General features: G+C 37.1%; 1 protein-coding gene across 3 annotated transcripts; it reads right to left on the minus strand.

Annotated features, from left to right (window-relative positions):
- Positions 1–1,433: 1,433 nt before the first annotated feature.
- Positions 1,434–13,327, minus strand: LOC133532559 (gastrula zinc finger protein XlCGF57.1-like). Of its 3 annotated transcripts, none has more exons than XM_061871290.1 (3): positions 12,900–13,327; positions 9,652–9,870; positions 1,434–3,769 (listed from the first exon to the last, which is right to left on the minus strand). In XM_061871290.1, exons 1-3 carry the CDS (start codon positions 13,192–13,194, stop codon positions 2,550–2,552), a joined length of 1,734 nt encoding a protein of 577 aa, XP_061727274.1. In that variant the 5' UTR covers positions 13,195–13,327; the 3' UTR covers positions 1,434–2,549. The 3 variants fall into 3 exon arrangements, with proteins under 3 accessions (XP_061727274.1, XP_061727273.1, XP_061727275.1); XM_061871289.1 differs by having other exon boundaries at positions 9,652–9,879; XM_061871291.1 differs by lacking the exon at positions 9,652–9,870.
- Positions 13,328–15,476: the final 2,149 nt, after the last annotated feature.

Consider the following 15,476-nt stretch of genomic DNA (forward strand, 5'->3'; position numbering starts at 1 on the left):
TTGTTCGGAATATAAGGAGCACACGGGAAGCAGACGAGGGACTAACCGAGATTACGAATGAGCAACACCAAGTTATGATATGAGTCTGTATTAATCGTAGTAAATTAACACACAACTATATCTAGTTTTATATGATCGAAAACATTACATTAAAAGAGGTTTGTAAAAGTTATAAAGGCTGAGTAAAACATAAAATAATTAAAATAAATGGGACGACACAATCTTACAACCGCATTGGGCTGAGGGCAGCGACAAAGAGGAAACCACAGATACAAAATCTTTTTACCCCTAATGTACGGCATAGATTACACAATCTTTAACATTAATCCTACGTTGTTTTATGATTCATGTAGTCTTGTGTGGTATAATAAGCTTTAGAAATAAGTTTACGCTTTACATGATTCTTAAACTTATTAATTGATAACTCAGTAATATGGTTTGGAAGTTTATTATAAAATCTTACACAATTACCCATGAATGATTTTTTAATTTTATGGAGCCGAGTGAAGGGCACTGCGAGATTATGTTTATTTCTAGTCATCATCATCATCGTCTCCTAGCCGTTTTCGGCCACAGCAACTGCTTTCTACCGCTGAGAGTGTCGCTGGTGCGCTCTCAGGTGACTGACGTAGCCAATCTTAGCAGCGAATGTGCGGCCTCACTCGTTGCAGGTCAGCACCCCTCAGACGTAACTATGTTATGGCCATAGGTGGTCTGGCCTTTAGCTCGTCACGCTCATCGTCAAGTTCTGTGCGCCGCCTGGCTTCGAATTCACGCACCTGCGTCTGCACAATATGCCTCCACTGTGGACGGTCACCAGCTAGACTCTCCCATGTCGTTGGTTCTATATGAGCTCTCTTCATATGCCGCTTCAACACATCTTTGAACCGGAGAAACTGACCGCCTCGCTTTCGCTTACCATTTCTAGTATTAATATTATGAATGTCACAATTTTTCTTCAAATCGGCAATATTTTTATGCACATACAGAATATTCTAATAAATTTATTGACAGTGCACTGTCATTATGTCCTTAAATTTATCTCTAAGTGAGTCTTTATGGTTCATTTTATATATTGCTCGAATAGCCCTCTTCTGCAGAACAAAAATGGTATTTATCTCTGAAGCACCACCCCACAGTAAAATACCATGTGACATAAGATTATGGCTTCTTACTCGTACCGTCGAGCTGCCGTTCAAGATCTGGTAAAAGTTATTTGTACTTGTAAAATACGTCATTAGTGTGTTTGCTTTTATGGACTTTTTTTTAATAGAAGTAGAACTACACTGGTCACAATGTAAGGCTTTTGGACTGTGTATTTCCTTAGATGAAATCGCAACTTTCGTTTTGTATTGCTAGCAGTAACACTGGTCACACTAGAGGGGGTTCTCATTGGTATGTGTCCTTAAATGTTCTTGAAAATCATACAAATACAAATACAAATAATTTTATTGAAAACAGTATAAGTACAGTGTTAGCACTTAAAGACTAAGGATTAAGGATAAGGAAAAGTTTACAAATGCCTGAACTAGGAGTTCCTGTGTTTCAGGCAGAATAGGACCATATTAATTAATTTGTAATTATTCACTTAATTATAATTATAAATAGTACACAATAAAAATCTGGTAGGGTGATAACCTTAACAAAATAACTTATTTAAGTATTCTATATCAAAGTACAGTAAGAAATCATTTTACGACTATTAGTAAGTTCTCTGTATCATCGTATGTCATGTTTTGAAGGGCGCGTCGTAGAATATTCTTACAACCAACATAGCTAAGAGGGTATAAGTCTAATTTTGAATTTAACCTGTTGTACAAATAAGGGCCCAAAAAGACAAAAAATCTAGAAGAAAATACGTGTTTTCTTTGTACGGTTTGTATACATATAATATCTTTGCGCCTTTTGTTAGTATATGCAGTGTTGAAAGGAATTTTGGTGTGCTGCTTAAGTGTTGTGCTTAATATAAATAGTTGACGAACAGTTAGTACTTCACATGCTTTATAAAGGAGTTCAGTGGGGTATAAGAATGGGCGGTAAGTAGCTACCTTTAGTACAGCTCTCTGGGCTCTTTCTAGGTTTATTAGTGTTGTTTTAGCTGTACCACCCCAGGAAGAAATACAGTAACTTAGTATCGATTGACACAGTGAAAAGTATACTTGCTTGATTAAAGTTTGATCACCTATCGATCGAAGTTTTTTAAATACAAATATTAATTTTCGAACTCTATTGCACAATGCTTCAATGTGATTTTTAAAAGAGAGAGTTTCGTCAATAATGACTCCCAAATACTTAATGTTGTCAGTAATAGCTATAGATGGGCATGTACAGGGCTTATTTGTTTCGTCCTCACAGTTATGTGCGTAAAGTGTGTGATTATTTGACATTGGATCTGATTTCCGCATGGAAAAGCTTATAAAGTTATCATATTTGCGGGCAGTAGCATAACCGCACTGGCCACATTTATAAGGCTTTTTACCAGTGTGTTTTCTTATATGAAGTCCCAAACTATACTTTCGGCTGCTAGCGTAACTACACTGGCTACATTTCTAAGGCTTTGTACCAGTGTGTTTCTTTACATGACGTTGCCAATTACCTTTTTGGGCAGTAGCATAATTACACTGACCACATTTGTAAGGCTTTTCACTACTGTGTTTCCTTACATGACGTTGCAAATTACCTTTTTGGGCAGTAGCATAATTACACTGACCACATATGTAAGGCTTTTCACTACTGTGTTTCCTTACATGACGTTGCAAATTACCTGTTTGGGTAGTAGCATAATTACACTGACGACATTTGTAAGGCTTTTCACCAGTGTGTTTCGTTACATGAAGTTGCAAATTACCTTTTTGGGCAGTAGCATAATTACACTGACCACATATGTAAGGCTTTTCACTACTGTGTTTCCTTACATGACGTTGCAAATTACCTTTTTGGGTAGTAGCATAATTACACTGACGACATTTGTAAGGCTTTTCACCAGTGTGTTTCGTTACATGAACTTGCAAATTACCTTTTTGGGCAGTAGCATAATTACACTGACCACATATGTAAGGCTTTTCACTACTGTGTTTCCTTACATGACGTTGCAAATTACCTTTTTGGGCAGTAGCATAATTACACTGACCACATTTGTAAGGCTTTTCACCAGTGTGTTTCGTTACATGAAGTTGCAAATTACCTTTTTGGGCAGTAGCATAATTACACTGACGACATTTGTAAGGCTTTTCACCAGTGTGTTTCGTTACATGAAGTTGCAAATTACCTTTTCGGGCAGTAGCATAATTACACTGACGACATTTGTAAGGCTTTTCACCAGTGTGTTTCGTTACATGAACTTTCAAATTACCTTTTTCGGCAGTAGCATAATTACACTGACCACATATGTAAGGCTTTTCACTACTGTGTTTCCTTACATGACGTTGCAAATTACCTTTTTGGGCAGTAGCATAATTACACTGACAACATTTGTAAGGCTTTTTACCAGTGTGTTTTCTTACATGAACACGGAAATTACCTTTTTGGGCAGTAGAATAATTACACTGACCACATTTGTAAGCCTTTTCACCAGTGTGTATCATTGTATGTCTTTTAAAAGTAATTTTGTAGGCACTAGCATAGTTACAAAGGCCACATTTGTATGGCTTTTCATTGATATGTTTCCTCAAATGACTAATTAATAATATTTTTCTGGTTGTTGTATATGTACAGTGGGCACATTGGTAAGTCTCGGGTCTACAGCTTGGTTTCTTCTGTGGAGTTTGCCCTGCAACAGTAATGGTGCCGTTTAATAATTTTAAAATACAAAACAGTCGCGTTATACAGATACTGACGGGTAGAGCACAGTCTTAACCATTAACAGACGTGATTTTTATCAAAATTACAGCAATACTAAACAAGAGACTCTTTTTACATAGATTTTTGGGACCTGCCTGTTGCTGTCTCTATTACACGCACATAATTATATTGCTGTCCCGCCTCTGATGCCAGTTGATACTGTCACGGTGCGTGCTTGACAAATTAATGGATAGCGTCTCTGCTTTAGCTATTTACAGTGTACAGTCCAGTATACAAATATGGTTGCACACAACTTCAACAAAAATATGTCCCATAGCTCTTAATTCGCCTATACAATACCTATGGGGTATATTTTTGAACAACTTGTGTCCACCCATATATTTACACTGGACTGTACATGGATTAAAGCACTAGTTATCTACACTCCCGCGCGGCACATCTGCAACTTACAAGACAGAGGGTACACCAAATCAATTTTGTTCTCTATCTCGCACTTAGGATAGAATTAGTCATAGAAATCCTCCTATAGCTTGCTGATCTGCCATGCAGGAGCATGGATGCAGCTTTGCTTTATTTGAAAGAAAGAAAAAAGTTTTTTTTTTATTTGCAACACACAATAATATAAACAATAAGGTACAAGCAATAAATTAAATAAGTGCGCCGGCAAAAAGGCTCAATCTCAGCATTGTGCTCAGCACGGAGCCTGCAGCGATGATTTTCTGCTTGCTCCTTATTAGGCGGGTCCACACAGAGCGAGCAACGTCGCGAGGAAATTCTCTCGCGCGGCAAATGGCCATTGTAGACGTGCCTCGGCCGAGGCAGCGCGCTCTGCCGAGGGTAACGCACGCGCTGCCTCGGCCGAGGCACGTCTACATAAGCCGTTTGCCGCGCGAGAGAATTTCCTCGCGACGTTGCTCGCTCTGTGTGGACCCGCCTAATAAGGAGCAAGCAGAAAATCATCGCTGCAGGCTCCGTGCTGAGCACAATGCTGAGATTGAGCCTTTTTGCCGGCGCACTTATTTAATTTATTGCTTGTACCTTATTGTTTATATTATTGTGTGTTGCATACCCTGGTTCATAATGTTTGCCCTGGTTCGCCTTTCAAGAACTTCGCCACGTGTTTTGAAGTACGAGTGATGTGATCTGACAGAATTACATATCTCTCTTAAATATAGACACGGTAAAGGAAGGATTTTTAGTTTTTTGAAAAGGGCCACGCAACTTTCATCCTGCCACGAATTACTAATGACCCTGACAAATTTTTTTTTGTATTTTAAGACTGTCCACTTCCACTGCGTTTCCCCACAATATCAACCCATAACCAAGGACAGATGACACGTATCCATGATAAGCGGTCAATGCTGCTTAGTGCTTCAAGGGAAACAGTGTCTCTTAACCTTTTGAGTGCAAATACAAAACGACCTAGTTTGTTGCAGATTTTGTCAATGTGTGCGTTCCAATTCAAGTGCTTGTCAACTGTGATTCCGAGAAAATTAAACGAGTCAACCTCATCTACTGCATTATTATTATGGTTAATAATATTTGATGTTATTTTATTTGCGTTATATGATGAAATTTGTATTAGTTTAGTTTTAATTATATTTATATGAAGATCATTGTTATACATCCAATGAACTATAGCTTGTAATGAATTATTTATGTCATGATCGAAATTTAATTTATTATTACATTTTACTACAAGAGTTATATCATCATCATCATCGAACGGTCTTTAAGTTTTATTTTGTTAAGTGTTTGACAAGTGACAGATAGTTTTGCCGCGGATTTGGTAAAATGTGACATTGACAGTTAGATTACGACTGCGAGGAAAAGCTCAAGCGGTTGAATAAAAGATTTGTATTGTTTTTTTTAATTGTTATAAAACCTAAGATAAATGAACTATTGTAAACTAATTCAGTATTTTTGTGAGAGATCTATTAGTTGTAACTGTAGCAGAGTGTAAAGCCACCTTAAATATATAGTGTGCCGCCGCCTTAACAAGATAGTCACTGACAGCTATGACATTTAACCTGTCACTTTGGCTATTACCAGCTACACGGACTGCATCTCGCTCCCTACTAAAATATGTAACTGTTTTTAAAATAAGAGATCTTTTATAAATATACCACCTTTGTAGACTCTCAGACAGTGTTTTATTATAAACTACTACAGTAACCGTAACTGTGTTAATTTTAGCTTTATATTCTTTATATTGTTACTTAGCGCTATATATTGCAGATTTATCAGTAGGTAATCTAGTATTTCTAGTAATCTGTGGACGATGTTGTTGGACTCACACTTTATTATTATTTGTATTCTATTTCTGTGTTTAAACCTGTGTTACTGTATTTTGTCCCAAAAAAAAAACCATATTCCGCCTACGGGATGATTCAGGACACGTGAGCAGCATCAACACAGCGCATTTAGTAAATTATAAGCAACGGTTTCGTATCAGTATTAGTGAGATTAACTTAAATATTTTTATGTCGTGTCTGTAAAATATGTTATACATTTATTTACGACATGGATGGTCACTGGTCACCCTACAGTTAGAACACTTCCGTCAAATATCGTTAATCTGATAAGTGTCAAATTGCCATTGGTCGTGTCCTGAGTTGGCAGCATGGTTCCATTTTTATCACTTGTCATTATACCCGTCACTTTTGCGCTTACATATTTGTTAGAACGTGACAGACATGGTGAAAAATGATAAAGAGCCGACCATCTTAGCCCTACATATGACTTGCACTGTCAAAAAGTTATTAGATCTCATATATAGACAAGCTTTTAACTTTACACTTGGCTCTACATGAGATATGAAAAGTTTTTGACAGTGCATGCCATATATATATATTTTTTTTATACTACGTCGGTGGCAAACAAGCATACGGCCTGCCGGATGGTAAGCAGTCTCCGTAGCCTATGTACACCTGCAACTCCAGAGGCGTTACATGCGCGTTGCCGACCCTAACCCCACCACCCTCGTTGAGCTCTGGCAACCTTACTCACTGGCAGGAACACAACACTATGAGTAGGGTCAAGTGTTATTTGGCTGCGGTTTTCTGTAAGGTGGAGGTACTTCCCCAGTTGGGCTCTGCTCTAGATCTGGAATGACATCTGCTGTGCTGTGCCCTACCACACAAGGCGAGATGACATTCACATTGCCCATACCTCTCTTTTGGACGTAGTTTAAGGACATACCCCCGGGTCCAAGGACATACCATACCATATATTTCTCATCTTGGCAACATTTTACTTGAAAATGTTTTTGGCGGGATTTCACTTCTTTTTCTTTTTATAAGTTGTTATATTTATTTATGTTTTGGGGAGTATTTCATGCGCATCAGTGCAGGTGTCTTTTTTCATAGCCCACCCTCTGACATTAAGTTTGTATGGAAAAACCTATAAAACTTCCAACCAGCCAGCCTCATCATAAGGCAAGTTCTTCTCGCCTAATAATGAGGCAGGCCTCTTAGGACCGGCTCTCGTGTCGAAGTTCAAATCAGCATCCGATAAAGCAACTCCCATTTTGGCCATGTTGGCCGAACGTAAATTAGAATTGATCACTAACCATTACAAATTACGGACGGTTACAGTTTACGGTTTACGGTACGGTATTGGAAATGCTTGGAAGACAAATTGGAGCCTAAGGGAAATAATGAAAAATAAAGATATCAATGTAACTATCAAGCGGAAATATCAAATATCAAATATCAAACATCAAACATTTATTCAGCAAATAGGCCACAGGGGCACTTTTACATGTCCATTTTTACAAACAATAAATAAAATAAAAAAAACAATTACAAATATCGAATCTATGAAATAATAATTACTTTATTAGAGATGTATACTGTCTCTAAATGTCAAATTACACAAAAAAAAACTATGATAAAAAATAAAACCATAAAATACTAAAATTCTTTAGAGATGTATAAGTCTCTAAGTGTCAGAGATAAAATATAAAAAATATATTAAATTATCCTTAGAGATGTAGAGGGTCGCCAAGGCTTGAATTCTTATATAAATAATTAAAAGACAAAAAAAATAAAACAGACAAGAACCGAATGAAGTGTCTCACGTTAATGTCACTCAAAAGTAAAGTTATATACTTTAACATAACCTGTACCCCGTGTAAGCTTAAACAGACCGGTCTCCACAAACAGCACCCGTTCACGAGTATGACGTGTATCTCAGCCATCGCCTCCCTCAACCTTCATTCGGGAAAGTGGCGACCCGATCAACGACGCCACCGTAAGTAAAGACTTTTTAGCGAGCATGACATGTTCAAGCTGCCGGGTTGTATTAATAAAAATATAATAAAAATTGTGAGATACTACATTTGTGCTTGTAAGTTACATTAAAGACGGCATAGCGCCACATAAACGCGACTACATATTATTCATAAGGAGTGCCTACCTATAAAACTAAATTATAAATTTAAATTGACTTAGAGATGTACAGGTCTCTAAGTGTCCAAATCATTAAAATAGGTATTAAAATAAAATTGAATTTAAAATAAAATAAAATTTAAAATAAAATAAAATCTTAGAGGTGTATAAGGTCTCTAAGTGTCCAAAACTAAAATAATACAATCAAACGAGAACATGATGTTCTCTTGTGTCAGTTCTACTGGACGCTAGTATGGTTATTTCACAGAAAGAAAACGAAAACACTATTACTTACATTTTTATCATATTATCAAGATCAAGCTACTGGCTTAAAGGCATCCTTATCATCTATGAAATCATTCACAGCATAATACGCCTTACTTAACAAAGAGCTCTTAACGTGTGACTTAAATTTGTTAAGAGGCAAATTCACTATATCAGTGGGAACTTTGTTATAAAAACGTGTACAGTTCCCGACGAAAGACGTACTAACCTTACGGAGGCGGTGGGCGGGCACAGCAAGTTTATGCTTGTTTCTAGTGTTATAGTTATGGATATCACTGTTAAGCTTGAATTCGTTGATGTTTTTCCGAACGTACATAATATTCTCAAGTATGTATTGAGATGCAACGGTAAGAATGCTTGCATCTTTAAATTTCTCTCTTAGGGAAACTCTTTAATACCAGCATACTTCCTATACTCACTTATGGCTGCCAAACCTGGGCTCTCACTAAAACACACATTAGAAAGCTAGAAACCTGCCAAAACTCCATGGAGAGAAGTATACTGGGAAAAAGACTATCGGATAAAATAAGAATACAATCCATAAAGAAGCTCACCAAAACAAAAGATGTCACAAAAACAATAAAAAAGTTAAAATGGAAATGGTCAGGCCATACAATAAGGGGCAAAGAAAAATGGTCGAAAACGATAATGAACTGGTTCACAGGCCATAAGAAAAGAAAAAGAGGTAGACCATTTAGAAGATGGGTGGACGACAACAAAGCCATAGCAGGAAGCACATGGACGAGAGTTGCCAAGGATAGAGAGGAATGGAGAAGGTTGGAGGAGGCCTTTTGCCAATAAATGGCACACAGACAGGAATAAAAAAAATGCAAGAAATGTAGAAAAATTGAAATTTACTTTACTGTCTGAAATAAAGGATTTATAATAAAATTTTATAATTTATAATACAGTTTACGGTTTAATGTGTAATGGTTAATGGTCAGTTGTAATTAGCGTTCGGCCAACCCTGGCGGTGAGTGCCATGTGTTTCATTCTCGTTATGGTTTTCTGAACGGAGAGCCAGCACCTTTGCGTATGCTTTTTCTGCTGTTCAGTTATACTGCCACTACGGATACTGACTACGAGTAGAGGAATCTGGTTATGCTGTAAATGTGTACTTTTATTCTTCTACAATAAACCAAACTTGAAATTTAATTCTACATAGACTGCTTACCTTCAATATGTACTTTCAGATCCTCAACTGTGGTCTTCTTAAGTTCACACCCTACATCAGCTCCATGAATTTGTCTCGGGCTGTCCCAGCCTGTGTTCCGAGTGCTGGTGAACAGTTTGTCCACAGCGAGGCGCTCCAGCCTCACAAAGCAGTCCTTCAGAAAGGGTCTCCCGGGGGCAATTTCACATGACTGCTGCACTTCTATAGCCAGATTGGAACCTGGAACCACTGTCAGATTACAACACCATTTACTCATCTTTATTTAAACACAATACAATACCCCACACTACGGCCAGTGTAGACGTGCCTCGGCCGAGGCGTCGCGCGCGTGTTCCTCGCTCGAGTGCGCCGCCTCGTCCGAGGCACGTATACGCTCCGTGTGGACCCGCCTATCAACAAATTCCCACAGATTACCTAAGCTCTTGTAAAGTCTAGATCAATAGAAATGTAGAAATAGTAAGTAAATAATTTTAACATACAAGATAGATTTTATTACTATTTGATATATAATTTAATATTTTTTGAAGATTGTTTTCACTTAAATATTAATAATTAATTCATATTTGAAAGTTTCTATCACGAAAATATTAAGATAAATACACTATTGATAATATCATGGTTGTCCTTAAAAAGTGCGAGATTACGAAGTAATAAAGGTTAATTGGTTTCTTTACAGTATTTGTCATTTATTGAAACTTTTTTTTTTGGACAAAGGAATGCATTTACGCATCACTGGCAAGAGGGGGGGAGAATTTGGCCCTACCCACTAAACCCACTCAGTTTCACCCTCTTTGCCGTTCGTAAGGGTGCACTGGGATTGATGATATTCACCACCTCCGAACCATTTATTGAACTTGACTTTATGTCTAAAAACTATTGTGAAAAATAAAGATTACCGCATCTCAATAAAAAATAAAGTTTTCAATACTTGTATATTGCATATACTAACATATGGATGCCAAACCTGAGCCGCAACAGAAAAAATGTCACAGAAACTAAATTTCATTTAACTACTATTGAAACTCATAATAAACATGTATAAAAACAAAACACATAAAGTTGTTAGTCATACGAATTTAATGACAGAATGCTCTATAACCATAAAAACATTCTTCATAACAATCCTTAGGAATAAATTTACTTGTTATAGCGTACATTTTGTATAATAATTAAAATGTAGTACAAAATTTTAAGGAATGATCAGGTGACATAATGATCTATGATAACTTGGTGTCAAACTATTAAATTATACAATAATCTACCTATTCAACTTTAAAGCTGGTCGCCATTAGGTAAGACGACGAGCGAATGGTATTTTTGCTTGTTCATTTTCACTAGGCGTTTATATGCCTTTGTAGGAAAGGAACCACAGAGGTTCCAATGTTTTCATGTACATGGTACAGATGATGAAACGTCACCAGACCAAGACCTGGCACAAAGGATGCGAAGCGGTCAACATGTTCGATTTTCAGCACACCTCCAAGATTATCATTGACCGTAACCACGGTCTAGAGGGGGAGTACTGTACGAACCACAGAGGTTCCAACCCACACTGGCAGCTTCCTTGCGGTAAAATGATATATGTTGACAGACATAAGTTTAGAAAAATCGATTGTTCCATGCAAATACAATGTTTATGTTTCTTTATTAATTAGTAATTTAGTGTTGTTAAACTTTCAGCAAACTCAATCAAATAAAGATGAACGAACTTTATGAACGATTCGCCGTGGTTTCATTGTGACACCAACATTATGATGTTGGTTTTAATGAATAAAAAACGTTCTGAGTGTTAAATAGTATACAAAGTGAACATTATACTGGTTGCCTGTTATGAAAATACATTATTATGTTACTAAACTATAATTACTTTCGAAATTATGCAATTCGTTTTTATTTTATTTGTATCTCCTTGGATTTCATGGGCCTATAAATCCCGGTCTTTTGATAGGCTTGCGTGGGGATATAGATCCAACACGTAGAGGCCCCTTGGAGAGCTTTAATGTCATGTATTTTATTTATTTTTATACCAAATCATGATTTCTGCATTTCAAAATTATGCAATTCATATTATGCAAAATGAGATTTCGCAAAGTGTTATTATTAAAAACATTACACACCCGCCAGAGGGGTATGGAGGGAAGCATTTTAGGGTACACAAAAAGAGACAGAAAACGGGCGACGGAAATAAGAGAGGTCACAAAATTAGAAGATGTTACTCTAAAATTAAAAACTCTAAAATGAAAGTGGGCGGGCCACATGCTCAGGGGAAAGCAGAAGTGGTCAAACATACTGACTGAGTGGACCCCACGCAACAACACAAAAAGAAAAAGAGGCAGACAATACAAAGGATGGTCAGATGATTTAAAGAAAACTGCTGGTCCACTATGGACACAACTAGCCAGAGACAGAGAGGCTTGGAAGGCATTGGGAGGCCTTTGTGTCAAAAGGACATGTCAAGCTGACGGTTGTTGCAAGCACATAAATAAATATCGTAATAAATATTATTAACCGTATATACTATATATATAATAAAAATCATTGAGCCTATATACGTCCCACTGCTGGGCACAGGCCTCCTCTCATGCGCGAGAGGGCTCGGGCTATAGTCCCCACGCTAGCCCAATTTCCTCACAGATGTATGCAGGTTTCGTCCTCACGATGTTTTCTTTCACCGAAAAGCTAGTGGTAATATCAAATGATATTTCGTACATAAGTTCCGAAAAAACTCATTGGTACGAGCCAGGATTTGAAACCGCGACCTCCGGATTCAAAGTCGGATGTCATATCCACTCGGCCACCACCGCTTCCACTGTATATATAGTCAATTATATTGTATTTTATTTATTATTCATTATATTTTTAAGACATTTATAAGTCAAGAGCATCAAGTAAGTAAGTAAACTTTATTGTATGAGAAAAAGAAATATTGATTAAATCAGATAGAATGTAGTACAATGGTAAACTTATCCCTAAGAGGGATCTCTTCCAGTTAACCTATACCTAAGAGTAATTAAAATCTATACTTAAGTAATGATATATTATTGCAACGATATATTCTTAGGAAGTCTTTGGAAAAGTAAATGAGTTTCCAAATCAATTCTATGACTTAAGCCATAATATTCTTATAGTCAGACCAAGCTAAGTTGACAGCGATTTTGATAGCCCAGCCTGTGCAAGTGTTAAGTAATCGTCATAATTTCGACTATACAGCTTCATGCAATACATGGTTAGAGTTATCCACAACTGACCTGTTGGTGCGTGGCGCACGCCGCGCCGCTCCACTAGCACGGGGCCGAGCACGAGCTCATCTTTCACGGCGTGGTCGGTGTACAGTCCCGCCGCCGCGCTGACGCCGAGCGACTCGTCTATTACACATACATCTGAACACGAAGGCTCGGCTTTTATAGACGCATCATCCAGCAAGGGCTCAACTTTCACAGACACTCGAACCTCGAACGCGGGCTCATCTGCTATACACATATCCTCACAGGACTCCGCCTTCACACAAAGACTCTCTGCGCCCAGTAACGCTGACGACTCCATCGTGAACTAAAATCTCGTTTTGATTTGAGTATTCTTTAGCGTCACTTTAACAGTTAGTAACTTTTCTAAATAGGGTACTGTTTCAATTCCATACGAAATTAACACAAACACGACTTAAAGCTGTAAATGTCATAGAAATAGGATAGTATAGAACGACTGTCAAACTTTGAAAGTGTGACCCAAAGAGCATATAATCACTACGTGGTGTGACCAAAAATGAAATGCAAGTGTGTGCGTAAATAGGGTTGTTTCCATCTACAAATCTTAGGGCAGAATTGTATCCCAATAAATTCTTTTGGATTATAAGAACATGTTAAACTACTTTTAGGGGACCTGTAATGACTATATTTTTGTAAATATTGAATTTGAAATATCTTTTGGCACACGTCACGTGACCAAACTCGAAACGTCATTGAAGATTCTGATGACGTCACAACTCTCGGATTGACACTGTTGACAGTTAGGCGATAAACAACAAATGACAAAAGTCAGTTGACAGTTCGTATCTTCTACGTGTGTATGTAGTTATGTGTCAAACCGTAAACTGTGACGTCACACAATTTTCAAAGAGCGTTTTGGGCGCGAAAGCATCTGTCAAAATATATTATGTTCATTTAACATATTTAAAGCCGTTTTTAGTATGAAAGTTGAATTTTAGGGCAACTTTTAGTTAATATAGAACGTAATACAAGCATTTCAAAAAATTGGAAACAACCCTATTGTGCAACCGAAAATAGTGATGTCATGTTACAACATATTAATAATCTATCGATGTTTAACTGCTTTATCGACTACTTTTTCAAATGTGTTTGAAAAAGTTGAAAATGATAAAGTTGAAGTTGTTTGAAAATGTGCTCCCAAACAGTTGACTTATCAAAGAAAATTTGAAATTCGCGCCTTTTCCTGCTGACAAGTTGGGTTGGGTGTGTATACGCTGTCTTGTGTTTCCTTGTGTTGGCGGCAAAGCCGTGGAAAAGTGGTTAAAATGTAAGTACGGTGTTGGAAAGTGAAGTTTAAATTTATCGCTAAACATGTGCACCTTTAAAAAAGGTATCATACCTAACAATCGTTATTATTTTAAGTCGGTTATAAAGGTAATATCTTAATGATATCTTGTGAACAACTAAATCCATACCAAATAATATACTGACAAGTTATCGATACAGTCATATGAACATTTTGTCAAGCCCTAGCATAAAGTAACAGTTTAGGTTTTTACACAAAATATTCTAAATTATAGACTAATATGATGAAATATTAACACACAATTGAAGAAAAACTTATAATGAACTGTATAAATTGATTTTTTACCCTTTTTATGCTGTTAATTTGATAAAATATCGTTACGAAAATTTCGCTAGGAATATCATAATTACAAATACAAATACAAATTGTTTATTTGACAAATATAAGTTTAAACAGTGTTACATGTTATACTGACCTCCACACTAGGCATAGCCTGTCTCGTAGAGGAAATAATAAGATTAACATATTGTAAGCATTAGCGGCTAGTAGCAACAGTAAGTACTTATTCTAAAGGTAATACATATAATTAATTTAAGTAGCAATTAAAAACAGATAAGACTTATGACCTAGGTAAGTAACATGCTAAGAAAAATGAAGTTGTATTATAGCACAAGCGTGTGTGTGTGTGTGTGTGTGTGTGTGTGTGTTAGTGTGTGTGTGTGTGTGTGTGTGTGTGTGTGTGTGTGTGTGTGTGTGTGTGTATTTAGGTCTCGTTAGGATGTCGTCTTTAATAGATTTTCGGTGTCTACATAAGATAGGCTTATCATGTTTTTCAGTAGAAGCTTCCTTGTCTTGAAAACGGAGTGCTCTTTAAACTCGTATAGCCCTACTAGACGATTGTAAATACGGGGGAACAAAAATACTGGGAAATGGTGTGCAAATTTGGTATTAACTGCTGTGGTTGGGATTTTAAAGATACGGTTTTTTAGTAGATTGTTGTTGTTGGATGAGCTGAGAACCGCTTTATGTACATGCAATGCTACCCTCGCTAAGTATAGTTTCCGGACGCTGAGCACCTGTGCGTCGCGGTATAAATCATTCGTTCGGTATGTAATTGGTTTTTTCAAAGCCACTTTCAGCACCGCTCTTTGCGCTCTTTCCAATTTTAGGAGAATAGAAGAGGTTTGGCCACCCCATGCTAGAATGCAGTAATTAATTATAGACTGTCCTAGTGCTAAATATATAGTTCTTAATAAGGGAAAATCGGCTGCCTCTCGTAAAATTTTCATAGAGTGTATCAGCTTTCTAACTCTGCC

Source organism: Cydia pomonella, chromosome 27 (assembly GCF_033807575.1).
Source record: "Cydia pomonella isolate Wapato2018A chromosome 27, ilCydPomo1, whole genome shotgun sequence".
Lineage (NCBI taxonomy): Eukaryota > Metazoa > Arthropoda > Insecta > Lepidoptera > Tortricidae > Cydia > Cydia pomonella.